General features: G+C 51.5%; 1 protein-coding gene across 7 annotated transcripts in view; it reads right to left on the bottom strand.

Annotated features, from left to right (window-relative positions):
* Positions 1-1,480: 1,480 nt before the first annotated feature.
* RFFL (ring finger and FYVE like domain containing E3 ubiquitin protein ligase) overlaps positions 1,481-17,770 on the bottom strand; it is a 77,365-nt gene continuing 61,075 nt past the window's right edge. For 6 of the 7 annotated variants that reach the window (XM_005220052.5, XM_059878428.1, XM_015458551.3 and 3 more), the window contains exons 3-7: positions 15,840-16,232; positions 8,885-8,968; positions 7,783-7,993; positions 6,590-6,613; positions 1,481-4,115 (exon numbers count right to left, since the gene is read on the bottom strand). In XM_005220052.5, coding sequence (XP_005220109.1) covers positions 3,934-4,115; positions 6,590-6,613; positions 7,783-7,993; positions 8,885-8,968; positions 15,840-16,232 — 894 coding nt within the window. In that variant the 3' untranslated portion in view covers positions 1,481-3,933. The remainder of the gene's footprint in view (positions 4,116-6,589; positions 6,614-7,782; positions 7,994-8,884; positions 8,969-15,839; positions 16,233-17,770) is intronic. The other variant, XM_010815793.4, reaches the window with a different exon arrangement.

The raw sequence follows: 17,770 nt of genomic DNA, 5'->3' as shown, positions 1-17,770 counted from the left end.
TGCTTGGGAGGGTGGGCCCTGGCCTCTGCCTGCAGGGCTGCCACACACCACCACAGCCTCGCGCCCGCGCGTTACTGTGTGCACTCCGGTGTGAGTGCAGGCTGCTCACCTCAGCATCTGGTTCTGAACTGGCTTCCATCTAGTTCTAAGGGTCCATCCTGTTTTTCCTTATCGACAAGTTGCAGGCTGCTTGTCCGACCCCTGGAAGTGAGGTTGCTCTGGAGCATACCTGAGTCAAGAGGCTAAGCAGGGGCCACTGCCTACCCCCTGCCTTCCAGGGTAATCAGCTAAGGTCGCTTCAGCCTGTCTGACCTGGGTTCCCACCTGCTGCTTGCAGTGTGTGAGGAGGAAAGGAGGGGGCACCCTGACACTAGGCCAGGACATTTGGGGTTTCTGAATGGGCACCATTCAGTCTGGCTTCACTGTGGAGAATAAGACAGTTTTTATTCTGTCCTCTGGAGACAAAAGCTGCTGCTCCTCTTGAGCACTGACCTACATAAATTTTCACCCCCTCTCCAGCCTCCTCAGGCCAAGCAGCTGGACAGAGCTCTCCCGGGATTTTGCCTTTGGCTTGGCTGGTCTCCAGAGGGGTGCACCCACGCAGCAGAGGGGGTCGTTTCAGTCATGAGCTCAGCCCCTCCTCACTTCGCTGGGTGTGTTACCTTCAGCTCACTGTTCAAGGTGTGGTTTCCTTCCAGTCTTTCTGATCCATGTTTCTCTTTGCTGCTGAGATTATGTATGATTTTATATCCATGTACTTCACAGACCATAAGCAACATCATCTTAAACCTCCCCAGCAGGGTGCTGGAGGCCTGCCCTCCTTTGAACCTTTGTTGACTTGCTGGTTGGCAGCAGGCAAGAGGTCACCTTGGGTGCTGAATGGGTCAGCCTCCCAGAACAACGAGGACAAAGTGCTGTGGCTCAGCCTTGAGCCTCTACGCCCTTTTGGCAAGATTCCTTCCTTCTCCAGTCACAGGGCAGATCTGCACTCAGTCCGGCTCTCCCAAAGGCTGTGCTCTAAGGAGTCCCCTCCCCTGTGCACCTGCTCAGACAGGCATACCGACCTGCCTGGAGACACAGGGCACCCTGCCCTCGAGGCCGGGCCAACCTCTGAGCCACAGTCCAGCCAACACAGCTGTTCCCACAACTCCAGCCATCTCCCAGGGTCACCTGAAGACACCTGGGCACCCCAGCTGCCCTCAGACTCCTTCCCACCCACATCTTTAAGGTCTGCTGCTACCAGATGGCTGTCCGTGTCTGAACTCTCTTGATGCTGCTATCTGGGTTTGGTCCTTTTTCCTGCCCAGTTCCCATCCTCTTCTAGGCTTTTCCATGTCCAAGGCCACGTGACCCAAGCATCTCCAAAAATAACGCAATCTCACAAGAGCAGGGCTATGTGCATACAGCCTGGGATTAGCCTGTGGCTTGTAAACGCATGTCAGTCTTACCTCTGGCGTCCTCACACCAGATCGGACAGGCATCTATGTTGAAACTTTATTACAAAATTATAAAGCAGAGCTCTGTAACAAAAAATACACAATTGGGTTTGGTCTAACACCCAGGTAAGTCTGAGAAAATCTTAATATAAGCCACTTGAAATAACACATTCACGTCCAAAAGATTTCAACAAATTTATACAATATACATTGAGCACTAATTCCTGTACAGCTTATTCTTTCTAGTTTCGATCCAGCTATTCCAATGTATTATGAACCAGTCAGCTGTTCTATCTTTTAAAACAAGTCACAACTGAAATCTCAGAACAATCAGCAAAAGCCAAGGGATAATGGAAGAATTGGATGTTTCCATGGTAATTAAGACCAAGGATCCATGAGGGGCAGGAGAGAGCATCCAAGGATAAAAATCAAGTTTGCTACGTAGGTTAGATAGTAACTGAAATGGGATCTTAAGAATTCTCAGCCTTTATTTGGTGTAGTAATAAAGATTCAAAGTGGGGGGGGGGTGGTGCTTAGGGTTAGGTTGTTTTAACACTTTTTCTTCTAAATGGAAACCTTCACCAAAAGGGATTAGAAGACTTAAAGGCAAGTTCTCCTAGAAGAGTAAATGACATCAGTTCTGATTCTGACTGAGGTTACAAACCAACCATCAGGATATTGTTATGTCTAAGAGGGAAACTGGGAGGTAGGGAGTGGTAAGGCCTCAGCAGAGAAAACAAGTTTTAAGCAGGGAAACAGCCAGCTTCTGCCCTGAAGTTATTGCTGGGTTGTCGCTGAGCTGCTATGTGCAGACCTGTTTCACAGTGAAACTAAGGAGTAGCTGAATTCTTTGTTAAACTGGTAGGCACCATAAACTATAGTATTTACTGTCCAGCAGAAAGATGGTGTCTTTACAGGGAAATCTCCATCCCTCCCCCAGTTCTTACAAAGGCTGTAGCCCAGAATCACACTAGGACTTGGTATAATGTCAAGGTAGGTGGTTTAGTGGTTGATGGAGAGAAAGCATTAAGCATATCCTGTACCAACCAACAGGTGCCCTTACAGGTTTCCCACTGCTTTCCAAAGTCATGATTGCTGCTTCTGGTCTGAGAGATCTCAGCTGCATGGGGTGGGGGTAGGGGTGACTGCCAAAGCCCTCAGCTGTCTGAGGGTTTGCATAGCTCATCCAACGGTAATGGTGGCACACACAGCTCTTCTGATACTGCACAGAATATATGTTTGTGCTTGGCTAAGCTTCTCCAGCAAACCTGAGCTCTTGCAGTGGTGAAGAGACCCTGAGAGGGCTCAAGAACAACACTCACTCATTGCACGGCCCTTCCTAAAGAGCCAAGGGAATGCTTCTTCCTGACCTGCCCCTAAATCAGCAGGCTGAGAAAGGAAATGGGAGTCTACCTGCGGAACAGAGACGTGCAGCTGTCTGCTCGAGGGCTGATGCCTCCGAGTGCTCAGTCTTACATGCTTGTCTGACTGGAGTAGAGTAAGGCCCTTTGCCTAAGTCTCTGTGTCTTCAAGTGAGACCATGTTTAAAACCTCCATGGGCAAGAGCGACCTCTGCTCAGGGGAAATCGTTTAAGGCTGTCCACTGGAGACGTCAAAGCCAAGCAGAGAGCCACTGCTTCCACCCAACGCTTTCCCTTTTCCTCATCAACTGAGGATGGCACAAAGTCAGACCCCAGGAGGAGAAGCAGAGGTGACCCACGTACTGTCACACAGACTGGAATCTCCCAGCAGTCTGAAAGCCAGATGCTTTGCTGACTCCCAAGGTCAGCTCGGGAGAGGGATAGCTTCCCATCCCAGCGTTTAAGGAAGCAACTCTTAATGACTGAAGGTTTTCCAATTGCATTTGCGTTTCATTTCTCACCAGAATTAAGTTTACTGGTCCAAATTTCTGTCCCTGGGAGGATCACTATTGGTCTGGTAAACTACCATCTTTTTGGTCTAAAGAAACAAATGAATTTTAGGTAAGGTATCAAGAGACTTTAGCAAAGGTCAGTTAAAGCACAGAGAGCCACAGAGACCAGAAATGAATCCAGGTGTGCCGGGGAGGAGGAGAGCTGTTCCCACCAGGACTCCTGGTGGGTGAAACCGAGGAACGCCGCTCAGGGGGGTGGGCGGGTGGGCGGGCTACAGGAGGAGGAGTGAGACTGTTTAGGTTTGCAGAGGAAGGGAGGAAGATGTGGTCGAAATTCTGGAAAGTCCTCTCCATCAGTTACCATCGTCACCCCAAGATCACCGAAACAGGGACTGGCCTGTGCGACCTGTACCAGTTTCCACTGGCCTGGGGCTCGGCCAGCCGCACAGTGTACCTCTGAAGCAAGACAGGCATGCCCAGAGATGACACAGCATCTTTGCTCGCCCTGGTCTTGGGAACACTGCGCATTTTCTGGTTAGCTTGCCCGTCTGCAAGCCGCCAACTGTGGGCCCAGACACCTGGAGCTCTGTCCCCGTAAGGCACTGCAGAAGCCGGCACAGGCCCTCAGGATCGGAAGACATGCACGGCCCGGATCACGTACTGCCGGCAGATGGGGCACTCGTTCATGCGCTTGCCGCACTTGGTACAGGTGACCATGTGGCCGCACTCCAGCAGAACACAGTCGATGGGCGAGTCCATGCAGATCCGACACAGGTTCTCCTCCAGGCTGGACGGCACTGCTCCCCCTGGACGCAGAGCAGAAAGGAGAGTAAGGGGCACAGCCCCCCAGACCCACACACTTCCCTCAGGGAGAAGGAAACGTCTCCCTAGGAACTAACTCCACCTGCTTGTTTAATCTGCACCTCCATAGGTTAGGCTATAGATTTGAATAGTCGAGCACTTGTAGATCAAAGACATCCCGGAACATGAGAATAAGGCAAAGGCCTCAAAGCATAGAAAGAAGTAACGTTCAGACAACTGAGGCTGTAATAAGGCCAGGGAGTGCCATGGAGGGACTCGATATTCCCTGAGGCAGAACGTGCTGAAAAGATATAAAACTGGCTGAGAAGAGTTTAGGCATCAATAGAATTGTAATGAACTGCTCATGAAGGATCATGAGACTCCTCTGTAAACATACCCCCAACTGAATAAAGAAAGCCAAGGATTGCAGGGCCCCGACCTGCTTCCCCAGGCTTCCTTGGAGGAGACGCCGTGGTGCCAGAGCCCAGCAGAGACTATGGTTCTGTCTTCTCTGCTTCCCACACACACTTCACCCACACCCCCGTGACTGCTCCTCAGTGCTTTCAGAATTTGTGAGTTTGCTCCTTGTCTCCCCCACTAGAAGACGGGCTCCTAAATTCAACAAATGGAATCAATTTCTATTGAGATAATAATATACTTAGTATCTGCTGTGTGCTCTGAGGGCTGATAGTCGTCTTGAATCCCCAAAACCAGTCCTGAGGTGAAAGTGAACGCGTTAGTCTGACTCTTTGTGACCCCATGGACTATCGCCCGACAGGTTTCTCTGTCAATGGTATATTCTCCAGGCAAGAATACTGGAGCAGGTTGTCACTTCTGCCTCCAGGGGACCTTCCTGACCCAGGGATTGAACCCGTGTCTCCTGCACTGGCAGAGTCTTCACTACTGAGCCACCCGGGAAGCCCCAACAAAAACTATGAAGTAGGTACTCTCATTACTCATTTTATGGGTGAGGCAAGTGAAACCAAAGGGTTAAATAGGTTGCCCAAAGATTCAAATCCAGGTAGGCTGGCTTCTAGGAAAGTGGCCTGAGGGCAGGGGCTGTGAAGACAGTACTAACTGCTCAGCGCACAGTTCTCAACAAGGCTAACTTGGCTTGTGCGAGTGGGAAGACACAGTGGGCATGACCTACATCCGGGGTCAGCTGCAGGAACAGAAAAACCTTCATGTACCCAAACCCAAGCCTTCCCAGCATGTTTAAAATGGCAGCCTGAATCAGGTAGCCATAAACAGGGAACTGGTCTTATAACAGCCACCTCTACGGTCCCACAGGCAGCTCTCATACTCCACTGCTTCTGCACTTTCTTTACCTGTTCCTTGGACTATTCAGAAAGTCAAGAAACACAAGGTGGGCGGGCTGTGAGGCAGTGAAACCTATTTACTCCTGTGAGGAGCTGGTGGCCCTGACAGGGAACATTTGGAAACAACTAAACTATATAAACACCCATATATATAAATAGGAATACCTATATATATAATAGGTATGAGCTATATAATAGCTCAACCATAAATATATAGATGAGCTGGAGTAATTTACAGAATTATTACAGATTACTTCTGTCAAGATTAACAAATTCATTAACTCAGTTGCCAGCATTCTCCCAGGGAATCAGAAAGACCCCAAGTGGATGGCCAAACTTTGGTATCAGGTGAGGGTCTAGAACTCCAAATGCTCAACTCTTGGGAATGTATCAGCCCGAAGACCGTGCCCCATTCTGAGCAATACGGTGAGAGCTCTTCCCCAAGAAAGGATGTTCTCAGAGTAGTGTAGGGGCCTGAAAAGCACTTTAAAACTTTTTCAGAAGACACTCCAAATTTGTCAGTAAAATGGCTGTAAAGCCTTGAGGCTTTCACAAAAAGGCCTAGCATGTTTTAGAGTGATTGCAGTCAGATTCCTGCAGTGCGTTCTGGGGGTGCCCAGAGACCTGCGAGTGGTCTTTAACATACAGGCTGGCACATGGCAGCTGAGTGCCACGAAGCACGCTATTCACACAAGGCTCTCAGCTCACCACCCCTGCTTTTCAGTTGGTACCTGAAGCTGATGAACATCCCAAGTGATTTCCCTGAAGGTACACAGAGACCCTCCCACACAGACCAAGATGGAGTGAAAGCTATGGTGCCTGAGCCCCAGGACTATGGGCAATGCACCAGAAGTGCCACCCCTTGGCTTTTGCCGAAGATTTTACAGAGGCTGGCTTCTGAGCTCTGACCACCAGAGGCCTGCAGATCAGGCTGCCCGAGGTGTCCTGCCACTCCACCCTTCGCAGGGACGGGGATGGGAATTTCTAAAGATGCTGAGGAGCCCTGGTTCCCAGTGAACATCCCCCCCAGCACCGCTCCCCCACCGGGATGTGGATATGCTCAGAGTTCTCAGACGGCTAACAGAAGTAAGGGCTGAAGGGGAGGAAGGAGAGAAGAGTGAAGGGCCTCGGCCTGATGCCAAACAGGAACAGCTACGTACCGTTTTGGTCTTCAGCGCTGCACACTGCAAAGGGAAGGAAAGAAGGCGTCTGAATATGTTGATGACAAGGAAAGCCTCCAGCCACCCTGGCTGAGTTCACTTCCGAACTCAGGCTGCTCTCCTGCTGGGAACCAGGCCACCCTCCTCAGACCCTCCACACACGGGAGACTCACCCACAGCCCCTGCTGGGGTGTCTTAGAATAAGGGCTTCCACTGCTTTGCCGTGAACAAAACTGCCAGGCAAGAAGGAGATTACACAAGCTCAGTGTTCTTTTTTCCTACCACATCGGAAGCCGGCGTTAAAGTCAAGAAAGGAGGAACAGTCTGCCCTGGTCGGCCAGGGAGTCTGGGTGCGACTCCCCAGAGGAGCCATCTCCTCGTCCCTCCTTTGGGGAGGTTCTGGGGACCATCCAAAAGGGAAGAGCCTGTGATCAGGTGACCAGGCAGATGTCCCCTAACTCTGATGAATCTGAGCTCCTGGGAGAGGAGAACCTGAATCTGACTTCAACCACTGTGAGCAGGCCAGTCAGCACAACATTGACTTGCAGGAGCCCAATCAGCTGGGGAGCGACTGGGTGAAGTCATTTCAGGAAATGCGGAGTTCTAGACTACACTCGTCTCTCTCCTGCAGGGCTTCTCTGCCTTGATTGGTACAGTCTTCATCTTACCATAAATCAGCAGCACGGTCATAATAGCAAGTTTTTTCTTCCCCAAACTCATTTGACCACAGACCTTGTTTTACTCTGTATCACTGAAAATGATACCATGGCAAATGCTTTGGAAAATGAACAGCCCCGGGGCAGGCAGGACACACAGTGTGCCAGCACCTTGGGTACAGAGTTTGAGCATGGCCAGAGGTAGTGGTGAGTCTGACAGGGCAACATACGGCGGGAAAGGCCATGGACTTAGACCCCGAAATCCTGAGAGCCAGCCTCGGCTCTCCAGTGAAGGGAAGACGCTAACAAGGCCTATTTCACAGGCTGCCCTGCAGAGTAAATACACATACACAATGCCTGACCCCCACCAGGGCCCTCAGCTCCAAAGGACAGTTGTTATTAGAGGACGCAAACGCGCAGGGTGGCTGGCCCCTTCCTCAGCTGAAGCGTGGAAATGGAGCAGGCCGCTGTGGCCTCTAATGTGCAGCAGCAGGCGCCCTGTGGTTCTGTGCCGCCGCCGCCCGCACGGCCGCTCACCCAGGTGCTGGAGGCCCTTCTGGTCCTTGTACAGCCGCGTCACCCTCTCCATCAGTTCCCACTTCTCACAGCAGCCCTTGTAGTTGACGAAGTTGCGAGCCAGGATCTCCTTGAGCTGTCGCACGGTGAGACCTTCGATGTCCTCCAGGTCGGTCAGGTCAGACAGAGAGGCCCTCCGGCCTGGGACAAAGCTGTCCTCTGAGTCGACGGACTGCGAAGGCCAAGATGGGATGGGTGGGCTCCACTCCCCCGCCCCCGCCCCCGCCCCGGCTCTCGCTCCCAGGACCCCAGAGCTCTCAAAACCCTGTGCTTTTGGTGACTGGCCTCAAGGGAAGCAGGAATGGGGGCACATGGAGGATTACGTGGCCCCGGCTCTACATCGCAAGACAGACCTCCGTCTCTTCCTGACCCAAGGGCTGTGCTCAGGCCCAGAGGGCCACAGCCCCACCCCCAGTGGCCAGGCGGGAGGAGCAGCACCAGCTAAGGCAGGGGGTTTTGGATCCCGATTGCTCTACTGACTGATGCTGAGCAGCACCGGGCACGATGCTCACCTCTCTGGGCCCGTGTGCCCCAGGCTTCCCATGGAGATTAAACGAGGCAGCACAAGAGACTACCGTGCGTGGTCCGGGTCTTTCTCCCCCGGAGAGAGTTCTGCTTTCCCACAGAAGAAGCCTGCTTCCCGCGCAAGCATCCTCTCTGCACACTGGAGACCACAGCTCTGCGGCCCCACGGCAGTGCCCTGAACTCCCTCTCATCTTTCCTCCTGATTATCTGACCTCCTTCTCCTGACAATGGCCACTGTGTGCTGGAAGCAGAGGAAAAGAACAAGACTGGCACAGCGGCACCAGGAGCCTGCCCTCTGGCTGCTCTCCAAGTCAGCAGACTGGAAACCAACGGGCTGTGCCGCTCCGCAGCCTCCACTGGGACACGGACGGCTCCTGAGGTTCACCTGAACACTCACACTAAACGCCACCCCCGCAGACAGGACTTCGGGACTGTCATCACAGCCGGCTCCTCCCCTCTCCCCCGTGAGGCTGCCCAGAGGGTCCTGACAAGAACAGCAGTGAGAGCAAAGGCAGACACACAGACCCACAGGGCCCACCTGGGTCTCGTCCTCAGCAGGGGCTCTGGCTGTGCGCTCCAGGTAGATGGGCTCCTCTTGGTCCTGAGACACATGGCCATTGGCCTGTGGGGAGAGAAAGATGCCATTACATCCGCAGAGCTATCCCAGGGACGGCATGGGGCTCTTGCCAGCTCACGCCATATCCAAATGCATTCCCATCTCCCCGGGAACCTGGAGTCTTGCATAACAGCATTACAGAAGCCTGACTCTGTCAGGCAGGGAAGTGACATGCATACATTTCAACTCTAGCCAGGATGGCATTAACTACCACTCACCGTCAGTGTCGGCTCAGCTTGCACATTCCCGAGTGGAAGGAAGATCCCACGGCTGCTCCTCTGCCGGACCGCCATCAAGTCCGTTCCCGACACTGACGCCACAATGCCAGCCCTACAACTTCCACCCACCATCCCTGGTTTTGCACCCAGACCCGTGTCAACTCTTTTCTCCCCAACTGTTCAAACTATGTCTTCGCTTCTGCCAAACGAAATCTCCCCGGCTTCCTCATCAGGCCCAGATGAGATCAGTTTCCAGACCCTCACCACCCCACCCCTCTCTCTTCTGGTTAGTCACTCCTCTCATTAGAAATTCTAGAAATATGCTCCAACCAGTAGGGCAGACTATTACTAAGAGCTGTCTTGAAACCCAGTCAAAAATTATTTTAAGGCATCAAATAGTCTATTAGCCTGAGACTATATAAGACTAATGCCTATGCTTAAGAAGTTTCATTCGGCTTAGAATTCTAACCTCTCAAAAGGTTTCCTCTGGGTATTCCTTTAGGTTTTGCCAGAGTAGTCACAACTGGGACCCACCTAATCCCAGCACCACTGAAGCCACAAATCCCTTCCTAGATCCTCTCCAACCACTGCTCCCAAACAGGCGAAGGGTCTAGTGTGAGCCCAGAGCAAAGAGGTGTCCAAGCTCACAGGCCTTTTCCACTGGACTCTTCAGAGAACCAGCAAAGGGACAGCCTGGGAAACCAGTCACTCACTGCCCCCCGCTGCTCACCTCAGATTAGAATGCCTAATATGGAGCTAATTAAGAAAAGACACGCAACCACACAGAAATGAAGAGTAGAAATAACAACCGTCACCAAAAATGCCAAGTGACGATAAGCTCCTGTACGCAGCACATGCGGGCAGAGATGCTTCCCAGACAACGTCCAGTTTTCTCTTAGCTTTACATCAGTGTGGTACCCACTGTCCTCCTCATATCACCTTGGAGTTACAAGAAGCCATTCGGAGCCTAACCTTTTCCTAAGTAGACAGTTTCTATTATGTCTTCTCTTTGCCACAAAAGAGAAACTCGATCTCGTGCTGCAAAGTATGCTCCTGTCTTTTCAGCGTGTCCACTGGCTGAACCCAAATCTACAGTGAGTGTCTGTCCACAGTTAGCTTTATTCCATGCGCTTCCTTCACTAACAACTACCGCCAGGGCGTTACAGGCACAGGAAAGGGCCCTGGTGAGGCGAGCGCTACCAGCAGACACACAGCCTTCATGCCGCTAGCTGCGGAATCGTCAGGCAGCCCTGCACGAGCTCCTGCGCTTGCCCTGTTTTTCTGGCTGGCAAAACGTGGGCCTCACCAGAATAGGGAGAAGCTGACCTGAAGGCCTTCTGGAAACATCAGAGAAGAAGCACCCAATGAGCCCTGGTACACGGTGTGACCTATGCGTGCAGTCTGCAAACTTCTGATTAATGAAAGGAATCCACCTGAAGGTTCTTTCAGGGGAAAAAAAAAATTCCCTCGAGGCACTCTCCTGGCTCCCCATAAACATAGAGAAAACCCTGGACCAAGCAAAGGGAGGAAGTCATGGCAGGCGGCCCAGCCTGTCCAGCAGACAGAGCAGAGCCGAGGGAGAATGAAGCCCCAGAGTGCGCTGGGGAGAAGGCCAGCTCAGGCCGACGAGGGAGCTGCATGCATGTCCTGCAGGTGAAGCTTGCAATCACAGCAGCCTTTATGGCTCAGTGCTCGTCAGAGCTGAATCAGGGGCCCTGTTCCGGCAGAGGCGGGGACCAGAACAGGAGACAGTAGCCCTCCACGTCCTGTGCAGGAGACAACTACACTGGCGCATGCTGGCTCTGGGGGGCTCAAAGCCCTTCAGACGTGGGGTCACGCCGCCAGTCAGTCCTCCCCACATCCTGGCAGGAGCCAAAGTGGTCTGGATTACTAACCTCATCGCCTTGTTAAAGGCTCAAACCTCCCACAAGTGACCCGAGAGTCAGTGCCCAACTGGATGTGGAAACTGGATCAGTTCAGTTGAGTTGCGCAGTCGTGTCCAACTCTTTGCAACCCCATGAATCCCAGCACGCCAGGCCTCCCTGTCCATCACCAACTCCGGTAGTTCACTCAGACTCAAGTCCATCAAGTCCGTGATGCCATCCAGCCATCTCATCCTCTGTCGTCCCCTTCTCCTCCTGCCCCCAATCCCTCCCAGCATCAGAGTCTTTTCCAATGAGTCAACTCTTCACATGAGGTGGCCAAAGTACTGGAGTTTCATCTTTAGCATCATTCCTTCCAAAGAGCACCCAGGGCTGATCTCCTTCAGAATGGACTGGTTGGATCTCCTTGCAGTCCAAGGGACTCTCAAGAGTCTTCTCCAACACCACAGTTCAAAAGCATTAATTCTTCGGCACTCAGCTTTCTTCACAGTCCAACTCTCACATCCATACATGACCACTGGGAAAACCATAGCCTTGACTAGACGGACCTTTGTTGGCAAAATAATGTCTCTGCTTTTCAATATGCTATCTAGGTTGGTCATAACTTTCCTTCCAAGGAGTAAGCGTATTTTAATTTCATGGCTGCAGTCACCATCTGCAGTGATTTTGGAACCCAAAAAGATAGTCTGACACTGTTTCCACTGTTTCCCCATCTATTTCCCATGAAGTGATGGGACCAGATGCCATGATCTTCATTTTCTGAATGTTGAGCTTTAAGCCAACTTTTTCACTCTCCACTTTTACTTTAATCAAGAGGCTTTTTAGTTCCTCTTCACTTTCTGCATAAGGGTGGTGTCATCTGCATATCTGAGGTTATTGATATTTCTCCCAGCGATCTTGATTCCAGCTTGTGCTTCTTCCAGCCCAGTGTTTCTCATGATGTACTCTGCATATAAGTTAAATAAGCAGGGTGACAATATACAGCCTCAACATACTCCTTTTCCTATTTGGAACCAGTCTCTTGTTCCAAGTCCAGTTCTAACTGTTGCTTCCTGACCTGCATACAGGTTTCTCAATAGGAGGTCAGGTGGTCTAGTATTCCCATCTCTTGAAGAATTTTCCAGTTTATTGTGATCCACACAGTCAAAGGCTTTGGCATAGTCAATAAAGCAGAAATAGATGTTTTTCTGGAACTCTCTTGCTTTTTCCATGATCCAGCGGATGTTGGCAATTTGATCTCTGATTCTTCTGCCTTTTCTAAAACCAGCTTGAACATCTGGAAGTTCAGGATTCACGTATTGCTGAAGCCTGGCTTGGAGAATTTTGAGCATTACTTTACTAGCGTGTGAGATGAGTGCAATTGTGCGGTAGTTTGAACATTCTCTGAAAGGCATTGCCTTTCTTTGGGATTGGAATGAAAGCTGACCTTTTCCAGTCCTGTGGCCACTGTTGAGTTTTCCAAATTTGCTGGCATATTGAGTGCAGAACTTTCACAGCATTATCTTCCAGGATTTGAAATAGCTCAACTGGAATTCCATCCCCTCCACTAGCTTTGTTCATAGTGATGCTTTCTAAGGCCCACTTGACTTCGCATCCCAGGATGTCTGGCTCTAGGTAAGTGATCACACCATCGTGATTATCTTGGTCGTGAAGATCTTTTTTGTACAGTTCTTCTGTGTATTCCTGCCACCTCTTCTTAATATCTTCTGCTTCTGTTAGGTCCATACCATTTCTGTCTTTTATCAACCCCATATTTGCATGAAATGTTCCCTTGGTATCTCTAATTTTCTTGACGAGATCTCTAGTCTTTCCCACTCTGTTGTTTTTCTCTATTTCTTTGCATTGGTCGCTGAGGAAGTCTTTCTTATCTCTTCTTGCTATTCTTTGAAACTCTGCATTCAGATGCTTATATCTTTCCTTTTCTCCTTTGCTTTTTGCTTCCCTTCTTTTCACAGCTATTTGTAAGGCCTCCCCAGACAGCCATTTTGCTTTTTTGCATTTCTTTTCCATGGGGATGGTCTTGATCCCTGTCTCCTGTACAGTGTCATGAACCTCATGCCATAGTTCATCAGGCACTCTATCAGATCTAGTTCCTTAAATCTAAATCTCACTTTCACTGTATAATCATAAGGGATTTGATTTAGGTCATATCTGAATGGTCTAGTGGTTTTCCCTACTTTCTTCAATTTAAGTCTGAATTTGGCAATAAGGACTTCATGATCTGAGCCACAGTCAGCTCCTGGTCTTGTTTTTGTTGACTGTATAGAGCTTCTCCATCTTTGCCTGCAAAGAATATAATCAATCTGATTTCAGTGTTGACCATCTGGTGATGTCCATGTATAGAGTCTTCTCTTGTGTTGTTGGAAGAGGGTGTTTGCTATGACCAGTGCATTTTCTTGGCAAAACTCTATTAGTCTTTGCCCTGTTTCATTCCGTATTCCAAGGGCAAATTTGCCTGTTAGTCCAGGTGTTTCTTGACTTCCTACTTTTGCATTCCAGTCCCCTATAATGAAAAGGACATTTTTTTTGGGTGTTAGTTCTAAAAGGTCTTGTAGGTCTTCATAGAACTGTTCAACTTCAGCTTCTTCAGCGTTACTGGTTGGGGCATAGACTTGGATTACTGTGATATTGAATGGTTTGCCTTGGAAACGAACAGAGATCATTCTGTCATTTTTGAGATTGCATCCAAGTACTGCATTTCGGACTCTCTCCTTGACCATGATGGCTACTCCATTTCTTCTAAGGGATTCTTGCCCACAGTAGTAGATAATGGTCATCTGAGTTAAATTCACCCATTCCAGTCCATTTGAGTTTGCTGATTCCTAGAATGTTGATGTTCACTCTTGCCATCTCCTGTTTGACCACTTCCAATTTGCCTTGATTCATGGACCTAACATTCCAGGTTCCTATGCAGTATTGCTCTTTACAGCATTGGACCTTGCTTCTACCACCAGTCACGTCCACAGCTGGGTATTGTTTTTGCTTTGGCTCCATCCCTTCATTCTTTCTGGAGTTATTTCTCCACTGATCTCCAGAAGCATATTGGGCACCTACTGACCTGGGGAGTTCCTCTTTCAGTATCCTATCATTTTGCCTTTTCATACTGTTCATGGGGTTCTCAAGGCAAGAATACTGAAGTGGTCTGCCATTCCCTTCTCCAGTGGACCGCATTCTGTCAGCCCTCTCTAGGTCCTAATCCTCCCACTGTTCCCCAAGTCAGGTGAGTAAAAGGCTCACTGAGGCACTGAAGTGTAGCTACAGGACGTCAGCATGCCCCGGTGATGACAGTGATCCTGGCACTTCGGAGGTGGTTAATACGTGCTCACTGAATAAACAAACGCATGGAAAAATAGTGCCTAGAGACCCAGCACCTGGGAGCCAGAGGCTGCCGCTTCCTCCCCCAACCCTTTCCTCTCCCCACCATGAGCACCTAGTCTGCAGAGCTGGCCCACGTCCTGTCAGTCCTAACCTTACAGGGTCCCCTGGGGCCACACACACACAGCTTCCAGCTACTTCCCATCCTCTGTCCAGTGCCTCTCCCACTGGAGGCGGGGGACCACTTCCCCCGTCCCCACCCCAGGCCTCTGGCTGAAGCCTCCTGCCTTGCTGGTGCTGGGTCCTCCCCCGCTCTCCACCAAGTGTGTGGGTGTTTGCTTCCTATCTTACAACTTGACACTAGTCTTGCTGTCTGACACCCTATCCTTTACTCTTTCACCCCCCTCAACCCTCTCTCCTCAGTGATAATAACGATGCTGTTTAGTCACTAAGTCGTGTCTGACTCTTTACAACCGTATGGACTGTAGCCCACCAGGCTCCTCTATCCATGGAATTCTCCAGGAAATACTGGGGTGGGTTGCTATTTCTTTCTCCAGGGGATCTTCCTGACACAGGGACAGAACCCAAGTCTCCTGCATTGGTGGGTGGATTATTTACCACTGAGCCACCTGGGAAGCCTGAGGTCCACTGGCATCACTCTAATCCAACAGCTGGTTTCCACATCTACCTTCCCCCTCAGAAGGGCTTTCTCAGTGTAGAAGCAACATAATCCTCGATTCTGTGCCTCCCGTGCCTGGTTCATAATTCAGTCCATGTGCTGCCCTGCGCCTTCCATCCCCAGGCCCTGCTGGGATGCTGATAAGGCCGCCTACTGTTCAATAGCCCTGCAAGCACACCCTAGCCCAGCCAGCACGGGCAGGAGCTGCCGTGCCCGTGTCTCGGTCACAGTGTTTTCCTCCTCTGTCTCGCCTCCACATACTCTTTTTTTGGCCTCACCACGCAGCACGCAGAATTTCCCCAACCAAGGATCAAACCTGTGCCCCCTGCCCTGGAAGCTCGGACTCATAACTGCTGGACCACCAGGGAAGTCCTACGTGGTCCTTTTTCTCCCTGGTGCCTTGTGACTATCACTGAGGCACCGAGTTCCCCATCGGCCCAAGAAGACCATGGGGTGAGAAAGCAGGAGGGTAATTTGATCAGAACCAAATGTGGAGACCCAACAGTGAATTTTCTCAAAATGTTTCTAGAACAACCAATTTTTTAAAACTCCCTAACTGGGATAGGAACCTATTACAAAGACAGAAAAATACAAAAACCCAGTACCGTGCATCCGTTTCTCTAAGAAAAGCCCAAACGTGAGTCTGAAGTCCAGAAAACGCCCTCCGTCGGTGGGAGGCAGAAAGGCATCCAGTCACCCGCGCACTGAGCCCCTCTCCCGCGGCGCGGAGGGAGAGGAACTGGAACCTACCCTGGAGAGAGGGGAGGCCGCACTGGCCGTACCTGCTGCCGGCCCTGCGCCTGGCCGGGGGGTGCAGACTGGAGGCCGGGTGAGGTAGGCGGCACGGTGCTGGTGTGGGGCCGGGCGAGGAAGGCCTGCTGCTCCGGGAAGTCGGGGCCCAAGTGGGGCGCCTGAGTCCTGCCCTCCTGGGAGATGACGGGCTGCTGGCCGAGCACCAGGGACACCAGCTCCTCCTTCTCCCGGCACATGTCGGTAGAGATGTCGTGGAGGCTGAGATAGTCCCTCAGGTCCTTCACCTTCATCTTCATGAGCTCCTCCCGCCGGAAGTCCGTGGCACGGAAGCGCTGGCAGAGAAGGCAGAGGCGGGGCCCGGCCCCCACTTGGCTGGAACAGCTGGTACAGAAGTTCTTCTTACAGTCCAAGCAGGTCTGCTGCTTAAGAGCGAGAGGCAGAGGAAACCACGTCAGACCGCGAGGACAAGACAGAGCGTGACAAGGGCTGGGCACGACCGCCCCTGTGACTCGGCCTTTCACCGAGCTCCTGCCCTACCCAGGGGTCGGGCCGCCGGGCAGAGTTTAGGGTCAGAGCCCCGCGGAGGCAGCAGGGCCCCCGCGGGTCTCCGGCAGCCAGAGGCAGGGCGCCACGGGCAGGACTCCACTGGCGGCTCACACCACTCATGCTACTCACCGGTAGAGAAACAGAGGCTGTTAACTGAGAGTAACAGCTTTAGGATAAGAAAAGCCCCGCCTTTACGAAGTCTCCCTCCCCCATTTCTTGTGGTGTCACCTTGGGGCTGTAACTTGGCCTCTCTGGCCCTCAGTTTCCTCATCTGTAAGGTAGTGGGTGATGAAAGCAACTACTTCATAGGACTGTTGTAAAGTTAAGAGATAATGCACTTAGCATATCCCACACGTGAGTCTTCCATAAGTGTTTAGTGTTTTAATTATTATTTCTAGGAAATACAAGCCAATGAGAGAGTCAAGATTCAAATCAGTATCGTGGAGCAACTCCCCTTCAATAATTGTATTTTGTTCTATACTTCTCAATACTGTACAATTATAATCTTTGATAATTACTACTCCAAAAATATATATATTATTAAATGACTGAGGGGCTACTATGTGCCAGAGCTGGACTTAGCTTATCATTCAGTTCTCAAAGCGACCCTCAAAGCAGGTATTTTCCTGCCTCCCTGCTTCCAGGACAGAGCATCCGCGGCCTGGAGAGAGGAAGGCGGATCCTGAGGGGCAGGCAGGGAGCAGTGGGTCTGGGGTCCACACCTGAGGCGGTCTGGGTTTGCTGCTCACGCTCATGCTCTTTCCACCAGGCCACGGGACTGACTCAGCCCCACGCCAGCCCCCAGCCGTGCTAAGTCAAGGGCCTGGCTCTCCCTCTCGGAGCTCCCGGCCCAGGGCTCCGTCTGCAGACGCTGGGGCCCAGGCCCCCACCCTGCCCCGGGAAGGCCCACTCCAAGTGCTGGGAGCGCGGGGCTGCGGAGAGCAAACCCAAGACAAATACTTAGTCAACGACAGGAGGCCCTCCGGACACGAGGGGGGAGCTCTCGTCTGTGGAAGTACAGGGTGTCTCGGGCGGCTGACGAGAGGGCCGGGCAGACGAGCTGGCACTGCCTGGCAGCAGCTACTCCCGGGATTGCGAACAACACAGGGCACAAGGGCGTGCTCAGCCCCCAGGAGGCAGCTCCTGGCCCCTCGGCCCGGAGGCTGAGCGAGCGCAGGGACATCTGATGAGCCCTATTCCAGCCACGAGCGGGCCACACACCACCACAGGGGTGAGCCCTGAGCCCCCAGCGCTGGTCCTGGAGGGGTGCTCACTAATCCTTTAGAAAAATTAACAACTTTTCATCCTGGGGTGACTTCAGCATTAACCTAAATCTTTCTTCCCCCTCTTTTCTAAGTATAGAAAGCTGTTCAAGCAAACAAGAATGCCCAGGAGACTCAGATTCCGAGTCGAA

The sequence above is a fragment of the Bos taurus genome, chromosome 19, assembly GCF_002263795.3.
Source record: "Bos taurus isolate L1 Dominette 01449 registration number 42190680 breed Hereford chromosome 19, ARS-UCD2.0, whole genome shotgun sequence".
In the NCBI taxonomy this organism is placed as follows: Eukaryota; Metazoa; Chordata; class Mammalia; order Artiodactyla; family Bovidae; genus Bos; species Bos taurus.
Note: the sequence above shows the minus strand (reverse complement) of the source record. Positions and strands in the feature narration are given on the sequence as shown.